At 37.7% G+C, this 18,636-nt stretch overlaps 2 protein-coding genes across 5 annotated transcripts in view; one reads left to right on the top strand and one right to left on the bottom strand.

The window, feature by feature from the left end:
* Window positions 1–15,494, bottom strand: part of MED23 (mediator complex subunit 23) — a 34,463-nt gene extending 18,969 nt beyond the window's left edge. The window contains exons 1-12 of one of the 2 annotated variants that reach the window (XM_015858505.3): window positions 15,363–15,494; window positions 13,873–13,904; window positions 13,683–13,770; window positions 13,009–13,133; window positions 12,778–12,889; window positions 11,926–12,024; window positions 11,284–11,385; window positions 10,977–11,046; window positions 9,281–9,393; window positions 8,473–8,568; window positions 7,858–7,875; window positions 1,211–1,411 (exon numbers count right to left, since the gene is read on the bottom strand). In XM_015858505.3, coding sequence (XP_015713991.1) covers window positions 1,211–1,411; window positions 7,858–7,875; window positions 8,473–8,568; window positions 9,281–9,393; window positions 10,977–11,046; window positions 11,284–11,385; window positions 11,926–12,024; window positions 12,778–12,889; window positions 13,009–13,133; window positions 13,683–13,770; window positions 13,873–13,904; window positions 15,363–15,410 — 1,104 coding nt within the window. In that variant the 5' untranslated portion in view covers window positions 15,411–15,494. The remainder of the gene's footprint in view (window positions 1–1,210; window positions 1,412–7,857; window positions 7,876–8,472; window positions 8,569–9,280; window positions 9,394–10,976; window positions 11,047–11,283; window positions 11,386–11,925; window positions 12,025–12,777; window positions 12,890–13,008; window positions 13,134–13,682; window positions 13,771–13,872; window positions 13,905–15,362) is intronic. The other variant, XM_015858506.3, reaches the window with a different exon arrangement.
* A 54-nt stretch (window positions 15,495–15,548) lies between these two features.
* Window positions 15,549–18,636, top strand: part of ENPP3 (ectonucleotide pyrophosphatase/phosphodiesterase 3) — a 34,624-nt gene continuing 31,536 nt past the window's right edge. For 2 of the 3 annotated variants that reach the window (XM_085541616.1, XM_085541619.1), the window contains exons 1-2: window positions 15,549–16,450; window positions 18,077–18,183. The gene's annotated coding sequence lies outside the window, so the exon portion shown is untranslated. The remainder of the gene's footprint in view (window positions 16,451–18,076; window positions 18,184–18,636) is intronic. The other variant, XM_085541617.1, reaches the window with a different exon arrangement.

The following is an 18,636-nucleotide window of genomic DNA, read 5'->3' as shown; positions in this document are numbered from 1 at the left end:
ATTCAGAGATCTGATCATAAAATATGATCATAAACAATGTGTGCCTCCGGTGGCGCAGTGGTAGGAATGCCGCTTTGCAACACCAGAGGCTTGGGTTTGAATCCCCCTTGGCGCAAGTGGTAGAAGTGCTGCTCTGCTACACAGGAGGCTCGAATCCCGGGGGCTGGACTCGATGATCTCTAAGGTCCCTTCCAACTCGCACAAGACTGTGATACTGTGTGATACTGTGTGAAATACCAAAATGGGCAAAGAAAAACTATCCATTACGTGGATATACACCACATATAGTACACTGGATATTCATGTAACTGTGCAAAGAAGTGTAGCACATGCTAGAAATTTTATCCACGGATCTACAAGTTACTGCTACAGCAAGTAAAAAGAAAGTCTTTTTTTATACTATCAGCACATTTCTCCCAGCAGAGAGCCCAGGATATTGCTGATACACTGTAACCTTTCCTACTCTTTCTTAAGGAAGACTGACACCATCACCTTCAGAATCCAAAAAGGGTAAATGGTTGAAAGCGCATCACTTTTAACAGTATCACTATGAGGAAGTAGCAATAAATTTGGACTCTTATTGCTACTGTCACTGTAATTAGACAAATTATCTTTGATTGGTTAGAAAAACAAAAGACTCCTGCATCTACCTACAAGGCATGTTTCTTCAGCTCATGCCCTGCTCAGGTGTTTGTTCGTTTGAAGCTTGACTGATGAAGCACCACAGTGCTCAGGTCTTCTTCTGACTTAAGCCAGATTTACCTCCTGTATAATGCAGTATGCTGTAACTGAATAAACTGAAATAGACCAAACTAATCACAGAATCATTTGACTTGGAAGGGTTCTTTGAAAGTCATATAGTCAAACTCTTCTACACGACCAGGGACACCTACAGCTGGACCAGGCTGCTCAGAGCTCTGTCCAGCTTGACCTTGAATGTCTCCAGGAAAGAGGTCTGCACCACCTCTCTGGGCAACTTGCTCCAGTGCATGACATTTACTGTAAAAAATGTTTTCCATATATCCAGTCTGACACAATCTAACTCAAGAATTTGAGTCACTTCACAGAGCACAACATGACAGGAAAAAAAAAATAAATTACACATTAGGTACTTCTTGGAAGAAGCAGAAGGAGGGTGAGTGTGATTCTTTTTTAAATTTAACCTTTTTACTATCTCTCTTACCAGCAGGGATCGATACAAACAATTTACCTTTTGATGGAGTGACAGGACCATATGAGGAAAGCTTGCAAACTGAAAGAGCACAAAGAAAATGAGCTGGCTGGAGAGATGCTGCCACAGAAGCTGACTGGTCCCACCATCGTCAAACTTCTCTTCAGTCTCAGACCGTTCCATGGCATACACCACAAGATCCACCAACTGGTCCTCCAGCACAGGACAGCGCTGCTTGTGCTGTAAGGCAGAGATCAGATACAGTATTCCAAAAGCCTTGCCGTTAACAACAGAACTCGTACAGTTGCAATTACAGTACAGTATTTTGACAGAAGGCTGGGAAGCATGAAATGAAGTCTGAACTCAAGTTAAGGATAAGCCACTACGTTAAAGCTGCACTATGTTACAGGTCACAATGATCTTACATTTTATCATGCACTGTATTATTCTGTACTCAGTTCCAAGAGACAGATCATCAGTATGCAAAAAAACAACTGGTATTTCTTGTCTGTACTTTCAGTAATTTTGTACAGAATATTTATTTTTTGATCTTACATTCATATAAAACATAATTCATTACTTTAACACACTGTTGTTTGTTGCTTTTCTTCATTTTTCCCCTTCTTTAAAGAAATTTTAAAGAGATCAACCACACTGCCAAAACCAAAGGAAGTATCCCAACACACTGCACAGGTATTTAATGAATATTTCTTCTCTTTCTCACTCTCATTTTGAGCTTACCTACAACTAGCAGCAGAATTAACATCTGGTTACCACTCCTAATAGTAGAAGTCCTGCAGACACATCACCTGGTGCAATACAGAATCAAAAAGACTTGAAAATTAAGCTAAATGGTACGTTCTGTGTAATTACTGTTCTGTGCACAATACGTACCACAGTGCTGAACCCTTTATGTGTTGGATTTTCACTGCTACAATCTCCACAGCAAGCTGAGCAAACACACGCATTGTTTTAAATAACACACCTTCTCCAAAAAACTTCAGCAATAATCAAGTAAGAAACATGTTATGTATATTCAGGTCCATATGTTACTTCAAATGCATACACACCAGGACCATCACCAGTAGTCTGAAACTCAGATCATAAGTCTCAGATCATGAAGACTCTCAACTTTAATGTCAGGTATAACAACCTCTTTAACAATTTTTTATTACCCTGTATGTATACAGTGTTTCACTAAGGACAAAAAGCAGTGTGGAATGTAACTTATTTCAGTTAAATTCACAGTGCTAACACAATGGGAATAATCTAACTTCTGTTTGTTTCATTATGATCTCCTCAGGGATGGTCCCATTTTTATTTCATTACCAAAATTTTTTACATCTAACACCTGTAACATAATGCAGCCTTAAAAAAACAACGAAACACTACTACTTTAAATGATACAAAAGAAAAGGAACTGAGCTGCTCAAACACTAATCATGAAAATGCAGTTTGCCTTACTACAGGCAACAAGGCATATGTAAAAACAATTTTTAAAGATTATCCAAATACTCAAAATATTTTAGGGATGCCTTAGATGAGTTCTTTGACTTACTAGCCAGGCAGCCTAAAAACCTTTTAATAAATAAAGAAATAACAAAAGGAAAGAGAGATGCCGAAAGGGGATGCTTGTTCTAACATTCATCAACAGTAATCACTTGCCATGAAAACAAAGAGATTCTTTTTAATAAAACACAATAGGCAAAAATTGGAAAAACTGACAAAATACAGTGAACAGCATCCCCTGTTGCATGCTCTTCACCAGCCCCAAACTGCAGAAAGCTACAATTCTAGCTGTGTTTTCTTGAAGCATGCTTAACACAAACTTCTAACTATAATAGAAAGCATCAGTTACTGTTTCACCTTCTCTTCCAGTACACAATGCCATTGTCACAGATCAACCACACTACAGGTTTACAGAGAGCAATATTAAGACTCCAATTGAGAATCATTTGATTTCATTGTTTTGGTTCTTTATTTTGTTTGTTTTTGTTAACCCATCACCCCCACTCCCCCAGAGCAACTACTTATGAAGCAGAGCAGGGTGCAACAGACAAGACTACAGACTAGTTTATAATCCGGCATGCAAAACTACTACGTACAGGGCTTGAAATTTAATAGTTTGCTAAGCACTGGGTTAATGTCCACAGGCCTAATCATGTTAGGCTATATTAATTTAGGATCAAGTTATTTAAAGAATACAACAGGAAAATATTACTGTTAAAAAGAAAGCCAGAATTTCCAGTAGGAATTTTTACTATTCTTAATAATTCTAAGACTGGTAAAAAGTTTATGAGTGGGAGGAAATAATTAAATTCATCCTTTTATTCTGAAATTCATCATTTCAATGTTTTACAGTAGCCTACAAGCAGAATTTCACTCTCCGTTATGTTCAACTACTTTTCTGGCATTTTTTAATTTATTTTTTTTTTTTTTTGCATATTTTCAGTGAAGATATTCAGCATAAATTTTGTACCTATAGCTTTTGGATTACTCAAAATAAACTACTCCGCTTACAAGTGTGCAAGTAGGACTGGGATCTTGTGTCAGTTTTATTTAAGCACTCATAAGTGAAATACAGCATCTCAATATGCATGGAGACCTCTGAGGGCTGACTTTCCACTAAAATAAACAGGAATTTGTGGCTTGGAATGCCTAACAAGAGACTGATTTTGTATATGGATGTACTTTATAAATGTGGAAAAAATACAATATTCAAAAAACACTTTGGTTTTTCTTCTTTTAAAAAAGGAAGATACTGTAATTTTGTCACATAAGCATGTTCTCCATCTTGCTCCTGCTAATAATCTTGAAATGTCTGACAAATACATAACAGCACTGACAACACTATAAAAGTACAAAGAAGCACAGGGGAAAAAGAAGTTCTACTGCGAAAATTTGATACTAAAACTTCTCTTGAGACCAGCCCTCCAACACACTACTGGTACTTTCTGAAGTACACCAAATCTTCAATTGCTTCTTTTTTTCTATAGCTCTCCTAAAAGTAAAGTAATCTAAGAATTCAAGCTATCCACAGATTATTATTTTAAATAACTTAAAGAAACAACATTCAATGTTTTTGAGCTATAAACTTAAGAATGGATTCAGGGGGCCAAAGATAGTCTAAGGTATTTGTTGAGAAACGGTTATCTCCATACTTAAGTCCAGCTCAAAGTTTTCACATGAAATGACACTACAGTTCAATCTCAGTTCCACTTTCCAAAATTGTATGGTACCGAGACTCAAAACTAGTCATTAAAGTTGTTTATATTATATCAGGTTCTATCTCTGCTAAGATTAGCTGGCTTTCTACAGTTTACCTCACTGAATCTTACTAATTTTCTAGTAAGAAAAATACACTCAAGTGTTCTGAATACACAGACAAGAGAAAAATATCAAAAATAGTAACCATACCCCTTAGCCTAAGTATTTTGCCAAGCTAATGCTGATAATATCAGAAAGCAGCTCTCCAACATCAATACACAATATATAAAAAAGTAAAAGTAAAATTTTGCATTACATCATTCCTTTCACTTCATGTTTTAATTCCACTGCCACAATGCGTGGATGGACATGAATAAGTGTCTTCCTCAAGCTGTTCTGGTCTGTATTTAGGAGACTGCAGCTATATTTTCACCAGGACAGAGTACAGCACAGGTAATCTCATAGACTCATACAGATCACCACTGATGACTTAAAGGATCACTAATATTATAGCTCCCAATTAAATGCTTGTATAACATTACAGAAACAAGACATAAAAAAAAAATGTCTGTTTTAAAATTTTCCTCAACCCAGAGAAATCAAAGTTTAACATAAACTTGGAGTCAATTTCACTTGTTAAGAGGCAATGCCATCCAGACTAATTATGCAAGAAAAAGAACTTTTTAAAATGCAAAAATGTAAGTACATTTACGTACTTACGTTTATGTACATTTACTTTTACATGTACATGTACTTTTATGTACATTTAAGTACATTTATGTACTTACTTACTTTTATGAAAGTACATAAAAACATAAATCAAAATGTTCCAAAGTAGCTTCATGACTGTTTTAAGACATTACTGAAACTTGATTTCAATATGCAACTGTTTTAAGGACTACTTTAAGATTAAACTCGGAGATCCTATTTAATTTGGCATCAGTATATTAACATCAGTATCTTAACTGTTTAGTATTTTCCAAAGAAAAAAAATAGCAATCAAAAAAACCAACAGACTGCAGCATACCTCAAAAAATCATTTAAAAAACAATTTTAAATAGGAGCATTTCCCCAGCCAATGATTTATATAGAAGTGATATGTGAGAACCATGCTTCTTACAAGCCATTTCACAGTAGTATACAAAAGAAACTACTACCCCACATAGAAGTATGCACTAGCAATAAAAAAAAAAAAGCAACCAAAAACCACCCTAAGACTTCAATAAGGAAGAATAAGAAGGAATATTCTGAAGTTGGCATTACTGCATCTGGACTTAAACCCACATAACTGATGAAGATATATAAAAAGCTCATAAAAATCCCACAACAAACCTCACATTTCTCAAAGGAACATATGAATCTAAACACGGATCAAATTTTACCTTCATGTTTCTCTCTGCAAGGTTAGCAGGACAGCTGGGTTTGTATTTCCTATACAACTCAGAGACATTCAAGTGAATATTTTTCTAATACATATCTGCTTAGTTAAGCCTGAACCAGAGAACTTCATTGTTCATCTTCAACAATATTCAAGGACTAGGGCAAATTTCTGATTTGCTGAACCATACCCAGATTGTGATGCCAAAAGATTCAAATGAAGGCTCCGATCCTGCAACCGGATCTGTGTGAATAGTTGATAGGGTATACAAGCAGCTTCACATACGTTAAAAGGAATGAATGCCTGATTATCACTTTGAGATGTTTCTTTACTTGTTTTTGAAACAAACTGGGTGCTATTTGCAATGCTAAGCATCTTATTATAGTGACAATCAATGTACACAGGTTAGTTCTGTTCTAACAGTACAATACATAATTATAGCTATTTTACAGAAAACACCAATGCAGTTACATGACTTTTAAAAGCACATAATTCTTTTTTTTTTTGGTCAAATGGCTACGTTAACAAATCCAACTATAACATCAGTTTGTACCTAGAAGTAATTACAACTATTGTTTTAAACAATGTAAATGCTTAAGTAGAACATTTATTATTTTCTGTCCTATACCAGTACACTGCCCTACTCTAAATTACTATTTTGACTCATAAATTTTCAACAGCCTAACATCCCTATGCTGGTGTAGTTGTAACGGCACAGCTATAGTTCATGTTCTGTCAGCATTTCCTTTATAAGCAACATTCTTCAAGTTTGTTCTTTGGCCATAAAATTTCATGCTAGATTGAAACTTTGTGTAGAAGCTCCTATGCTAGAAAGCAAATATTAAGTAAACTTCAATATATTTCATTACTTCAACTGAATTTCCTTTAATTATTTTTAGAAGACAGCAAAGTATAAATTTAAAAACAGCACTTTTAACATTTTTTGACTGTAAGACCACAAATAGCTTAGAAATATAATTTGGGTTCAATACATCTTTTTTGTACATATCTTGTATAATTTACCAACTACAAGATACAGATCTTGATCTATTATCTAAATGTAGCCACAGGAATAGACACAGAATACAAGTACTACTCATCTGATCACTAAACCTAGCAGCTCATTTCTGAAGTTAAACGTTCCAGCTGCTTTAGGAGTCCCAAATACAAAAGATTGATGTATGCATCATGTCATTTACGAAGATGCATGTTCAAAACCATTATCTCAATGCAGAAAGAGCACTGGAGCATTCACGTATTTCACTTAAAATGGGAAATGTATACACAAGGTTTCAGGATCATGTAAATTTCATAGTCAGGTGACAAATCTGAAAAAAGTTTCTTAAATGGAAACACTGACACAACCTTCACTATAGTATTGCAAACAGCAACGCTATTTTATAAATCTTAAAAAAATTCTTCTCTTGAAGTAGGAGTGGAATTGTAGCAAAGGATCAACTGTAAATACAGTACCTACACTTAAATTTCAAACAAAGTCTGCTTGTTTGATTTTCTCAGGCTTGTCATTATTCTTTTTTTGCTTCTTTTTAAAGAATAAAACAGAAGCCAAAGAAAACGCAAGTAGGCAAATTTTAAAGTAACTACTTCTCTCGGTACTTTCTTTGACCTAGGTTGGAGGATATCATAATTACCTGTTGGGAAGTTTGTTATAGAGGGTTCCTAATAAAAAAAAAATAATCCACTAGTAAAGCTTTTCCTTATTTTATATATATATATATATATATATATTTAATGATTGTATTTGCAGGCTTAAAATTTTACAGTCAGGTGCAGCGGCTGTTTTTCCACTTCCACAAGGAAAGATACTGAACTGTGAATCTCTACTCATCTGAAAATTCCAGCAGTAAAAGTTCTTGTGAATGGTAAAAGTTCATTCCAATCAAAATCAAAGGATCACTGACTGTCAATTTTACACTACATCTCTCAAATATCAAGAGACATGTATTGAGAATTTGCCCTTGGCTGATGGTCCTGCCAATTTCAAGCCCTGACTGTACGTGTATTCTCTAACTGGAATCAGTGGCTACAAAGCGGCCAGCGTATCGTTAGTCACAATACAACAGTAAGGTTGTGAACATACCTGAGCAATGTTCAAGGTCTAGAGCATTGGAGGATGGGCAGGACAAGACAGGACAGAACAAAAATAAAGGAAGAAAAAAAGAAAAGACAAAACAGTGACTATGAGGCCAGCCTCAAGGGTCCCCAAGTCAGACTAAGCCCTCCCAGTTCTAAGTTATAAAAAGGAAAAAAACATAAGAAAACAAAACACAGACTTCCACTTCCCTAGTACTGTAACATGCCAATATAACAAAACACAATGTTTTGAAAACTGATGCGAGCAATAACCTTTTTTTCTTTTTGAGCTACCAGTCTCCCACTGTCTGTCACAGGTGTACTTGAGGCTGGCCTTATAGGAAAAAAAAGCAATGCAAAAAAAAAATCATATTTTAAATCTCTATTTTTCAATTTAACATTCGTAAAGCAATATATAAATGATAGGAACAACAGTGTCCAATTAACCTAATATGATCTCATCAAAAAATAAAAAATAAAAATAAAATAACTAAAAAATAAAAATAAAATCACTCTCTGGACCTAAACTGTTTTGCTTAGTTAGCTATAGCAAAGAAAAGAGAAAAAGAATAGTGCAGATTCTATGCAGAATTACATCACATGTTACAGCACAGTACAGTACCTGCTTATTCAGACCTAGCATATTGCAGACCATATCCCTCGAATACGGCTGTTCCAGCACATATCTCAACAAAGCAGTCTGTGGCTCAAACAGATCCTTAAAAAAAACAAACACAAAAGCAAACACACACAAACATATGTTGCTTTAAGACTATTGTTATCTCTATCTCATTTAACTGAACTAAGCAATACAGCAGTGAGTGTTTTTTCATTAAGATTTATCTGTGCAAATTGTTTTGCTGATGCATGAAAGAAAGGAGGAAGTAATTACTACGTCTCAGAGCTGGAGTTATGGGAGCCAAATAGAAATGAATTCTTTAACTAACAATATGCTTTCAAAAAAGCCTTGAGATGCTGTGGTCTCAGTTCTTTCAGTACGCACTGTTTCACGCTCCAGAGTTTTACTTATCTAAGCTAACTTACATTTGAATTGTAAAATAATCTTTCCTATGGAATAACAAAGAGTACAGAAAAGAAGAGCCTATCTCCCCTTTCTTTTTTTTCATCTCCTCATTGCTAAACTAATTTTCATTCAGCTCTGCTCTTGCTCACTCCCACATGCATGCACTGACTAAAAACATGAAATGTCTTTCTTCAGCATCCTGGCACAGCAGTTACACCACATGCTTCTTTAAAGGTACCCCATATAAAGGTCGAAGTACATATCACAGCAAACACATCTATAACTAACTGCAAGATTAGCTTGGCTAACAGTAGGGTATCCACCACTGAACTTCTTTTTCTCCTTATGATATAAAACCTTCATATTTCTTGAATATGACATGTTTTAAAAGATTATTAAGGCATACCTTATCATATGGTAAGAGACCTTTCAAAGGAAAACGAAGAGTTGTAGGATCCAGTTTCCATGAGTTACACATAGCACCTGAGTTATTTACCACGGGAAGAAGACTACAGCGACCTATATACAATGAAACATTATGAATTCTAAAACAGTGAAGTTCACCTACTGTTACTGCAAAAACTGACTTCAGCCACTTCTACGCTCTCCTTAATCTACTGTTTAAGTCTTTTTGGCATGGAATTGTTTGAGGTTGATTATATTTTCAATAGGAAGCTCATCTTTTCAACTAATAGAATAACTAAGGAATTAAATCCCCATCTATTCAGACCAAGTACCAGAAAATAAAAAGTATTTGCAATAATTAACACCAACTCCCATAGGGAAAAAATTATAGCACTTCATATTGTATGACAAACCATAGAAACAAACAAACAAAACAAAAACTTATTCCATAAATTGTCACAGTACTATTCTACTCAAAGAGGAGAAACTTCTGTGTCCAAAGACCTTCCAATTCACTCAAAGACTGCTCTAATGCCTCTGTTTGCACTAGGGATTAAATTTTGGTTAACCAACCCTTCCCCCCAAAATTGCATTACTAACATAAGTATATAACCTTTCTATCCATTTTCTTCCTTCATCCCCTAAGATGATGTGGGCAAGTATCTGTTCAAGATGAACATAGTTAAATCTAAGTGCCCATGCTACAGTTACAGTCAATGGAGATCTAGCCAACTAAGTCAATGGAGGCTCGTATGGTTCAGTAGGCTGCACACCAACAGTTTTTCAAGTAAATTTAGACAAGACAGCCTAGATTAGACATCTGGGATTCATTTCAGTTGCTTAAGCAGAAGTATCTTAACTGAACCCCTTGTGCAAATAAGTATCTAAATTTAAGTGCCTTAACTATGACCTAAATCACACTGTCAGTTCAAATTCTGTGGTTTCTGTTATCCAAACTGACTATACTACTGTCACATAAAAAAGTACAAATATCTCCATCTTCCCTTCAACCATTTCTTTACACGTTGAATAACGTTGTTGGGAAACAAAATGCTTTGGGACGATGTACATGACTCTACATCTTGAATCTTGTCACTTAGTTAACTTTGGTTGCAATAAAACTTCTCAAAGTTATGATATAATGCAGCCATCATTTCATGTAATAGAAGATATTTTTATTTTATTTTTTTAAAGCAAACAGCAAGATACATCACAATTAAAACAGCCAAACTTTACCTATTTTTAGCAACAAATTAAGGTAAGCTTCTCTTTCATGGAAAATGTAGTACTCAACTATAAAAGAAATGTTTACACATCCCTATTTGTCTGCAACAATAGGGAGGAGGCTGAGCAGGAGCTCTATTGGAAACTGAAATAAGAAAATATTCTATGGCTAACATAACAGTGGACCTGCATTAACTCAAAATCCTTACACTGGAAGTCATGATTTTCCTAAGGTCTACTCTAGTTAGAAATGATATGGCTGACCACATAACAAAAGTATATTTTCACTATCAACTGCAGTCAAAATACAAAAACTGAAGGAAGGGACCCCTAAAATAAACTGAAAAATGAAGTATACTATATGAATCAAAAGCTTTAAATCATCTTGCTTATGTAAATTCATGCCCCAAAATACAACAACATTTTGACGTATTAAACAAAAATAGTTAACTTGTTCTGACTCATTCTCTTACCACAAATGGAATTTATTCTTGCTGTAGGTCTGAAGGTATCCACGAAATCCGATACTAAATTACCTAGTAACTGTGTGAGAAGAGGAACAAAAATAGGTTAAGTTGCAGCAATATTAAGTAATGAGAAGGAATATTTAAGACTAAAATTGTTTATACATTTTAGTAAGATAAACAGAAACATACTAAAATAGAGATTTTAAAATTTTCTTATATTTGATTAAAACAAACAAAACAAACAAACAAAAAGACAACATATAGAGTTTTGCTCTATGAAAACCAACTGCATGATTTTAGATCTCATCATTACCCAGTGGGGAAGTTTTCCTTCAGGATATAGTTTTCTGATTTCTGTAACAGCAAAGTAGGCAGGTAACAAACACGCATTTCTTTCTAAAATGTAGGCTACCACCTGTAAGCAGAAAAATATATCAGCGCAAAAAGCCTATGAATAAGATAAACAAAGATGTAGTCTATGTACTAGCCTGAGGTAGCCCATAAAAATACATATCAGTAAGAATTAATATGCTTTTCCTTAAGTTGTACTCTGATACTACATTAGATTAAAAGCTGTTTCTAATTGCACTAGTGTAAGCTAGCTTTGTTTAAACTCAAGTAAATCTGTGCCTTTACACCTGTATACACAACACTGAAAACTACTAGTACTTTCTCTCATTAAGAAAAAAAAGAAGTTAATATCTTCTCTCATTCAGCTTACCTCAGTATGTCAAACATGAAGTCTGACTCTTCCTTACCTACAGCATCCCCCAAAAGCTCCTTGTACAAAGGTATAAAACACAACTACAGAAACAATTAGAGCACAAAAAATGTCTTTGCTGGTGATCTATACCAAATCCCAAAGAAAAGCCACCCTGGATATTAAATACTGATGAGTGGCAAAAGAATGAGGCCAGTCTCTCTTTATAGCGGTATATAAAATTCAGGTAACTACCTCTCTTGCTGCTAAAAGCTGCTGTACAACAGCTGAGCTCACAGTGTTTGGAATTGTTAAGATTTTCTCGAGGATCACTTTCAGCAGATCACGTACACCCTAGAAGAAAGCAAGCAATGTTAATACTCCTTGATATTCTTTATTTCTGGCAGAAAAATATCACAATAAATGCAGTCAGACAGTAAAAAACACCTGATTTTGCTGAAAATGCAAATGTTAGAATGCACGCTGCTACTGAGAATGTGAATGTTAATAATATTAAACCCGTTCTGGAATTTCACAATCTTGGCATACCCCAGATGACAGCAATAATTGTTACAATTCTCACGACCATCCAGAGACATCCAATGAGCTTATGCAGACTGCCTAAAGATCAATCCTGTGAACTATCGGTTTTGCCTTAACAAGCCTACTAGCACTGGTGAGGCAGTACTCTGCAAGAGATACTTGGTTTTCTGCCACTTGTGTTGGATTTGTTCAGCTTTCAGCATCCTTTTCGTACATATCAACAGGAGGCAGAGGAGATACAAAAACTTCAGCTTTACTGTTTGATAGTAATACTTTTCTCTGTGTTTCTTCTTATGCAACTGTCCTAGAGTTACTTAGCTTGTAACTAATAAAGGGATGGAAGATGACAGTGTAGTAAAAAAGAAACTGAGAGAAGGAAGATTTGCATAACTGTACTAAATTACCTACTAAGATAAAGCTCGTTTATGAAAAAGCATTAAATCTGGTCTCATTGAACTTTTTTTTTTTTTTTTTTTTACATTTCATTTACAAAGTAAACAGTCATAAAAACAAAGCCAGTAAATAATATGTTTTCTCATAAAGAAAGAAACATAGGGAAGATACCTTATAGTCTACACCTCCAATGATCTTCCGGATCAATTTAAATGTCAATGCCCACAGCTGTGTCCTTTCCCATTCAAGCGTATCAGAGTTTATCAGAGACTCACAAACCATCCTACCAGAAGACAACGCAAGAATAAATGGCAGATAATAAGCATGTGCTCTACAGCAACACTTCAAAAATAATCTCACACTACAACTTCCATGTATTGAGCTCACTGCATCGCAGCTTACCTGGGTGGTAAAAGTCCAGTTTCAACTGCCATTGCTAAACAGTCATAAAGAAAAGAAATTCTTTTAGGACTGTGCTGACTATGAATGAATCTTACAATCCACTGGACACACTGCTCGTGGGATTCCTGAAAAAGAAGCAGAGGGAAGAAATACTATTTACAAATAGTAAAACAAATAATAAAATTCATACAAAAGTCCCACTATGAAGAAATAAATCTTATCTCCTGTTGGTTTCATCATGCTAGAAGTCCAGTTGTCCAACATCCAGTTTTCCTTACAAGTCATTTAATATAATATTGGAAACATTTCCCACTGAAGTCATACTTCTCTACAGTCAATTCTTTTTTAATAAATGTGAATTAGCAAAGAATAGAATAAAATAGAATTGCTTTATATTGTTCTTCAGAGCTACAATCAAATTCACTGAAAATGAAGATGAGTGTATTTCAGAAAGAATGCCTACAGGTATCTAACCTTTAGAAGGTAAATTTTGAACTTCTTTTTTCTACTTACTCACTTCTACCAAAAACCCTGTAACATTTTGAATGACTGGAAAAAGACCTTATACATGAAGGATTTGTCCTTTACTCAAAGTTTTACTATACCCCGATCTTCCCCTCCACTGCCCCCCAAAAGTATATAAAGTATATTGAAGAAGCAAATGAAATGTTAACCTGGGAAAGACTGCTCCAGAACTGCCTAAAAGCACCCAGGCAGCTGATCAGTTTGGTTCTCTCATCTTCAGGAGTGTCCATAAACATACTAATTCAAATAAGAAAGTTGGTTATTAGCACTACAGCAAAGGAAGAGCACAAATAGAAATATACACAAAAGTCACGAAAGTAAACTAACATTTACACTCACCCAGGAAAAGCTTCTTCTATTACCTCAGTTTTCTGCAAGAGAAAAACCTAAAGTGAGTTACTGTGAATCACAGAATCATAAGGTTGGAAAGGACCTACGAGATCATCTAGTCCAACTGTCCTCCCATTACCCTTGCTACCACAAGCCACTAAACCATATCTCATAGCTCCTCTGTATGACCACCCTTTCCGAGAAGTAATACTTCCTAAATGTCCAGCCTGAATCTCCCCCTGCCGCAGCTTGGAACCATTCCCTCTAGTTCTATCACTGTCTACATGAGAGAAAAGGCCGACCCCCAGCTCACTACAGCCTCCCTTCAGGAAATTATAGAGAGCAATAAGGTCTCCCGTGAGCCTCCTCTTCTCCAGGCTGAACAATCCCAGCTCTCTCAGCTGCTCCTCATAAAGCCTGTGTGACAATGACATGTCAAGAACAAAATGACAATGTCAAGAACAAAACAAACAAATCATCAAGTGTGGACAAAAAGCATGCCATAAGCTTAACATCACTTAAAGAAAAGCATATCTTGCATTTGCATTTTATAATTCACACACAGAAAGAAAAACTCAGTGTTCCAACCATTTTCACATCAGCTGGGGAGGGACTTTTTACAAAGGCAGACAGCAACAGGACAAAGGGAGAAAACTGGAGGTGAGGAGATTTAGACCAGGTATCAGGAATAAATTTCTTACTGTGAGAATGGTAACACTGGAACGGGTTGCCCTGTGAGGCTGTTGATGCCCCCTCCCTGAAAGCTTTCAATGCCAGGCTGGATGGGGCTTTGAGCAACCTAGTCTAGAGAGAGGTGTTCCTGTCTTCATCAGGAACTGGCTGGAAGCAGATGATCTTAAAGGTCCCTTCCAGCCCAAACCATTCACTCTGTGATTTTCAGTTGCATTGCTCTAGGAGACATACGCATCCCTTCCAGACCAGATACTGCTGGTTCCACCTGACATCAATCAAGCCCCCGTTCTGGACATCCTCATCAAATATCACCCCAGTATATCTGGCCACTACACCCACTAATATCCACGAGCTACCTAAATCTACTAAGAAACTGCCAACAGAGTTGCCTTGCTAATTAACTCATAGTTCTGCTTATCTTTTCCTTCTTCTAAGCTCATCTTCTTCCCCTTCCACTATGCAGATGGCTTCTTTCTCCTTGCAAGCTGCCCCTAATTCAGCACCAGCCTCAAACGCCTTACAGAACCGCTCAGAGAAGGAATTTTTGCTCTGAGGAATCATTTCTGCACCGCACTCAGCGGTCCCACCGCACACAGCCGAGGATGAGGGCAGCCTTCCCAGCGCCGGCCTCTCCCCGCACCACGCAGCCATGGCGATACCCCAACCCCTTCTCCCTTTCTTTACCTCCTCCGCCGCTCGCCCCCAACCGCGGGCCTCAGGAAGCAGCTCCCCTAGAGCACAGGGCCCGCTGCGGGATGCCGGCTGAGCAGCACAGAGAGGCCGCGGCCCGGCCGGGACACACTCACCACCACCTCTTCGAAGATGCTCTGCAGCTGCGTTTCCATAGGCACCATAGCCCCGGCCGGGCCTCACCGGGCCCTCCGTTAGATGGACACGGAGCGGCAGGACTCCCTTCCCGACGGAAGTTCCCTCCCCCCGGCTGTCACGGAGTTCCGGCGGAGCGGGGTGAGCGCAGCGCCTGCGCGTACGGCAGTGCGTGTATGTGTGTGTGGTTGGGTGATGCTATGGAGGGTCAGCACTGCATCCCTGTGCCGAGGCTGCTGTTAGTTCTATCAGTCGAACGACGGATGCCCCGTCCTTGGAGGTGTTCAAGACCAGGTTGGATAGGGCCCTGGGCAACCTGATCTAGTAAATGTGTATGTTTGGTGGCCCTGCCAGGCAGGGGGGTTGGAATTACATGATCCTTGAGGTCCCTTCCAACCCGGGTCATTCTGTGATTCTGCGTGATTCTGTAACGTGTAGGAGCAGCTCTTGCTCACAGTGTGCAGATTGGCTGGTCTATTTACTAAATGGTAGCACTGAAGAGAGTTACCTACTGCAAGTTTTTGTCAAACTCAAAATCTGTTCCCATCATAGGATGGGAAATGGAGGCCTGAAGAGGTTGTCTAATGCATTTTATACCGTGAGGACCCTATCGGTTAGCTCACAGGATAACAGCAGTTTTCAGCCATGCCTTCAGCTGCAGCCCTAAGAGGTACCAAGCCCATTTTTATCATTAAAATTGGATTACAAGGTAATTTTGAACTCCCTAAGATGTCCCAACAGTGACTGAGATCATGAATTAACTCTCATTGTATTGCGTTCGTGTGCTAAGGCAGTAGGAACTGCAGAGAAGGCCTCTGTGAGCAGGGACCAGCACTGCCTCGCATCAGATGAGAACCAGCTCCAGCTGCTCCAACAGAGACCTGATGCTGGGCAGAACTCAGCCACAAGCAACACTGTGTGTCCTGTTGGGAAAATGAACTGAAGAAAAGAGAAAGCATCTGTACTGAGCGATGTGAGTGAGAAATGTGAGAGAAACAGCCCAGCAGCCCCCTGCGTTGGTGCGGGAGGACAGGAGCTGGTGCAAGCTGTAATGATATCATTAAGCTTGGTAAGTCTCTTGATGGATAACCCTGTCATTTGTTTAGACAACAGGAAGAGTCTGTGTTTTTGTACCAAACAGATAGAGTTCTGTTAAGTCTTTGTACTAAGTAGATAAGGAAGTTCTGCTTGGAATCCATTGTGAAAGCAAGTATTGAATATGTATATGCCTCTGGGAAAACCTCTGGGTATGTAACACAAGTAATGTATATGAGCTGAATATCTTTTGTGCAAGGTATGCACGACAGGTGGAGCTCAACCCCCATGCATTCAGACCTGATTATAATAAAGAATGGTAGCTTTCTAACATTCCAATTTAAGTTTTAGATTCTGTGATATGATAGACCAGTTTATGGTATCCAAGGTTGCTCCAGGCTTGAAGGAGGCCTGAAGGAGGCATAGCCCAAAGGGAACTCCACAGGAACAGGGCTTGTGTTGAAGCAGCCCTTGGTGGGACAGGAGGGCTGTGATTGAGGCAGTGCTTGAGGAACAGCAGTCTGTGGGAAACCCACATGGGGTTAGCTGAGGAAGGATTACATCCTGTGGAAGGGATCCCATGTTGGAGCAAAGGCAGAGTGACTATGAAGGAGCAGCAGAGACAAAGTGTTGTGGAGTGACTGCAGCCTCCATTCCCATCCCCCTGCACCAGTAAGTGCCAGGAGGTAGATGAGGGTGGATGGAAGGGGTCTTCTTAGTTTGTTTTTAGTTCTCACTGCTCTGCTGTGTTACCAATAGGCAATACATTATATTAATCTACCTATGCTGAGTCTGTTTTCCCTACGATGTTAAGTGGTAAATGTTCTCCGTGTCCTTATCTTCCATATAATTAGTTTTTTCATTGTATTTTCTCCTCTGTTCTGTTGAGGAGTGAGAGAGCAGTGTGGTGGAGCTGAGCTGCCCATTGATTTGAAACGACCATGCTCATCCCTCCAGATCTCACGTTAGTAAGACTTCATTACATATGATCCTACCAATGGCTAAGAATCTAGTCCTTGAGATAGATGTGGGGCCCAAGCCAGGGCTGTTACTTAGACAATTCTGATTTAAGTAATGCTATGTGTCAGGCACCCAAATGTCAAAGAGGAAGAACTGTACAGATCTTAAGGGCTGGGATTACGCCTAGGTGTTTCTGCCAAGAATGAAGCCCTGGAGAACTCTGTGTATTAGGTAATACTGGGCCTGTAAGCCTTACCAAACAAGGAAGAAAAGAAACATTTGCATGAGAAAGAAATGACCCTGTCATTCCAGTAACTTAAAAGAAAACATACTTCACAAAATTGCTTTAAATACTTTAAAAAAGTAAGAAAGCGTTATGGAAAACAGCATCACACAATTGTTATCCAATAGAGTAAGCAAGTTTTCTATCATTTTAACTAGTGGATTGGTCTATAATTAATTTTTATAATGCTAGTGTGCAGCTTTTACTACTGAGACAGACCAGGCTATAACGAATGAGGTCATGCATACCTTGCACAAATGAACAATAAAGAAAAAGGAATAAGTTATTCTTTTTTTTCCAGGCAATATTAGCACTCACTTATTCAGTAACCCATTTTTTGGCAGCTGAATAGACTTCAATTGTTTGATCTAGATTATTATTACTCTCACATTTTTTATTAATAAAATTAACCTGTAGGCAACAGTAAAGCATGCTGGAGTGTTTCAGAACAACTGATCTGACTATCTGGTGCTTTTTGGGTATGAAGCTTCTGGCTTCCCCTCCAGGATCTCTGCATTCTAGATGTGAGTTTCTAATTTTTCCTTTTTATTCAAACTGATTTGGGACAGATTGTCTGCAGATATTTGTGAGATAAATGATTAAGCTTTGTCTTTTTTTCTTTTCTTTCTTTCTTTTTTTTTTTTTTTTCCCCTTATGTGATGCCATTCATTTTAGAAGATGGATTAGGAATGAGTTTAAAGGTGTATTTTCATTAATAAAGATAAGTAAAGCCTGTCTAGTTCTTTGTTTTCTTAAGTACCCTCAAGTACCCAAACAGGTGTGATAACACCATTCTTTCCTGGAAATACCTGAACATCTGCCTGTTGATGGGAAGTTGTGAATAAATTCCTTGTTCTCTGCTTGTGCATGCAGCTCTCCTTTACCTACTAAACTGCCATTAACTCACCTTGAAAGCATTTTTTCCTTTTGATATGATTATCCTGTCCTCCATCCCACCTGGAAGGAAGGAGCAAGTG

The sequence above is a fragment of the Coturnix japonica genome, chromosome 3 (assembly GCF_054131305.1).
Source record: "Coturnix japonica strain WE chromosome 3, WE-NBRP24, whole genome shotgun sequence".
Classification (NCBI taxonomy): domain Eukaryota; kingdom Metazoa; phylum Chordata; class Aves; order Galliformes; family Phasianidae; genus Coturnix; species Coturnix japonica.
Note: the sequence above shows the minus strand (reverse complement) of the source record. Positions and strands in the feature narration are given on the sequence as shown.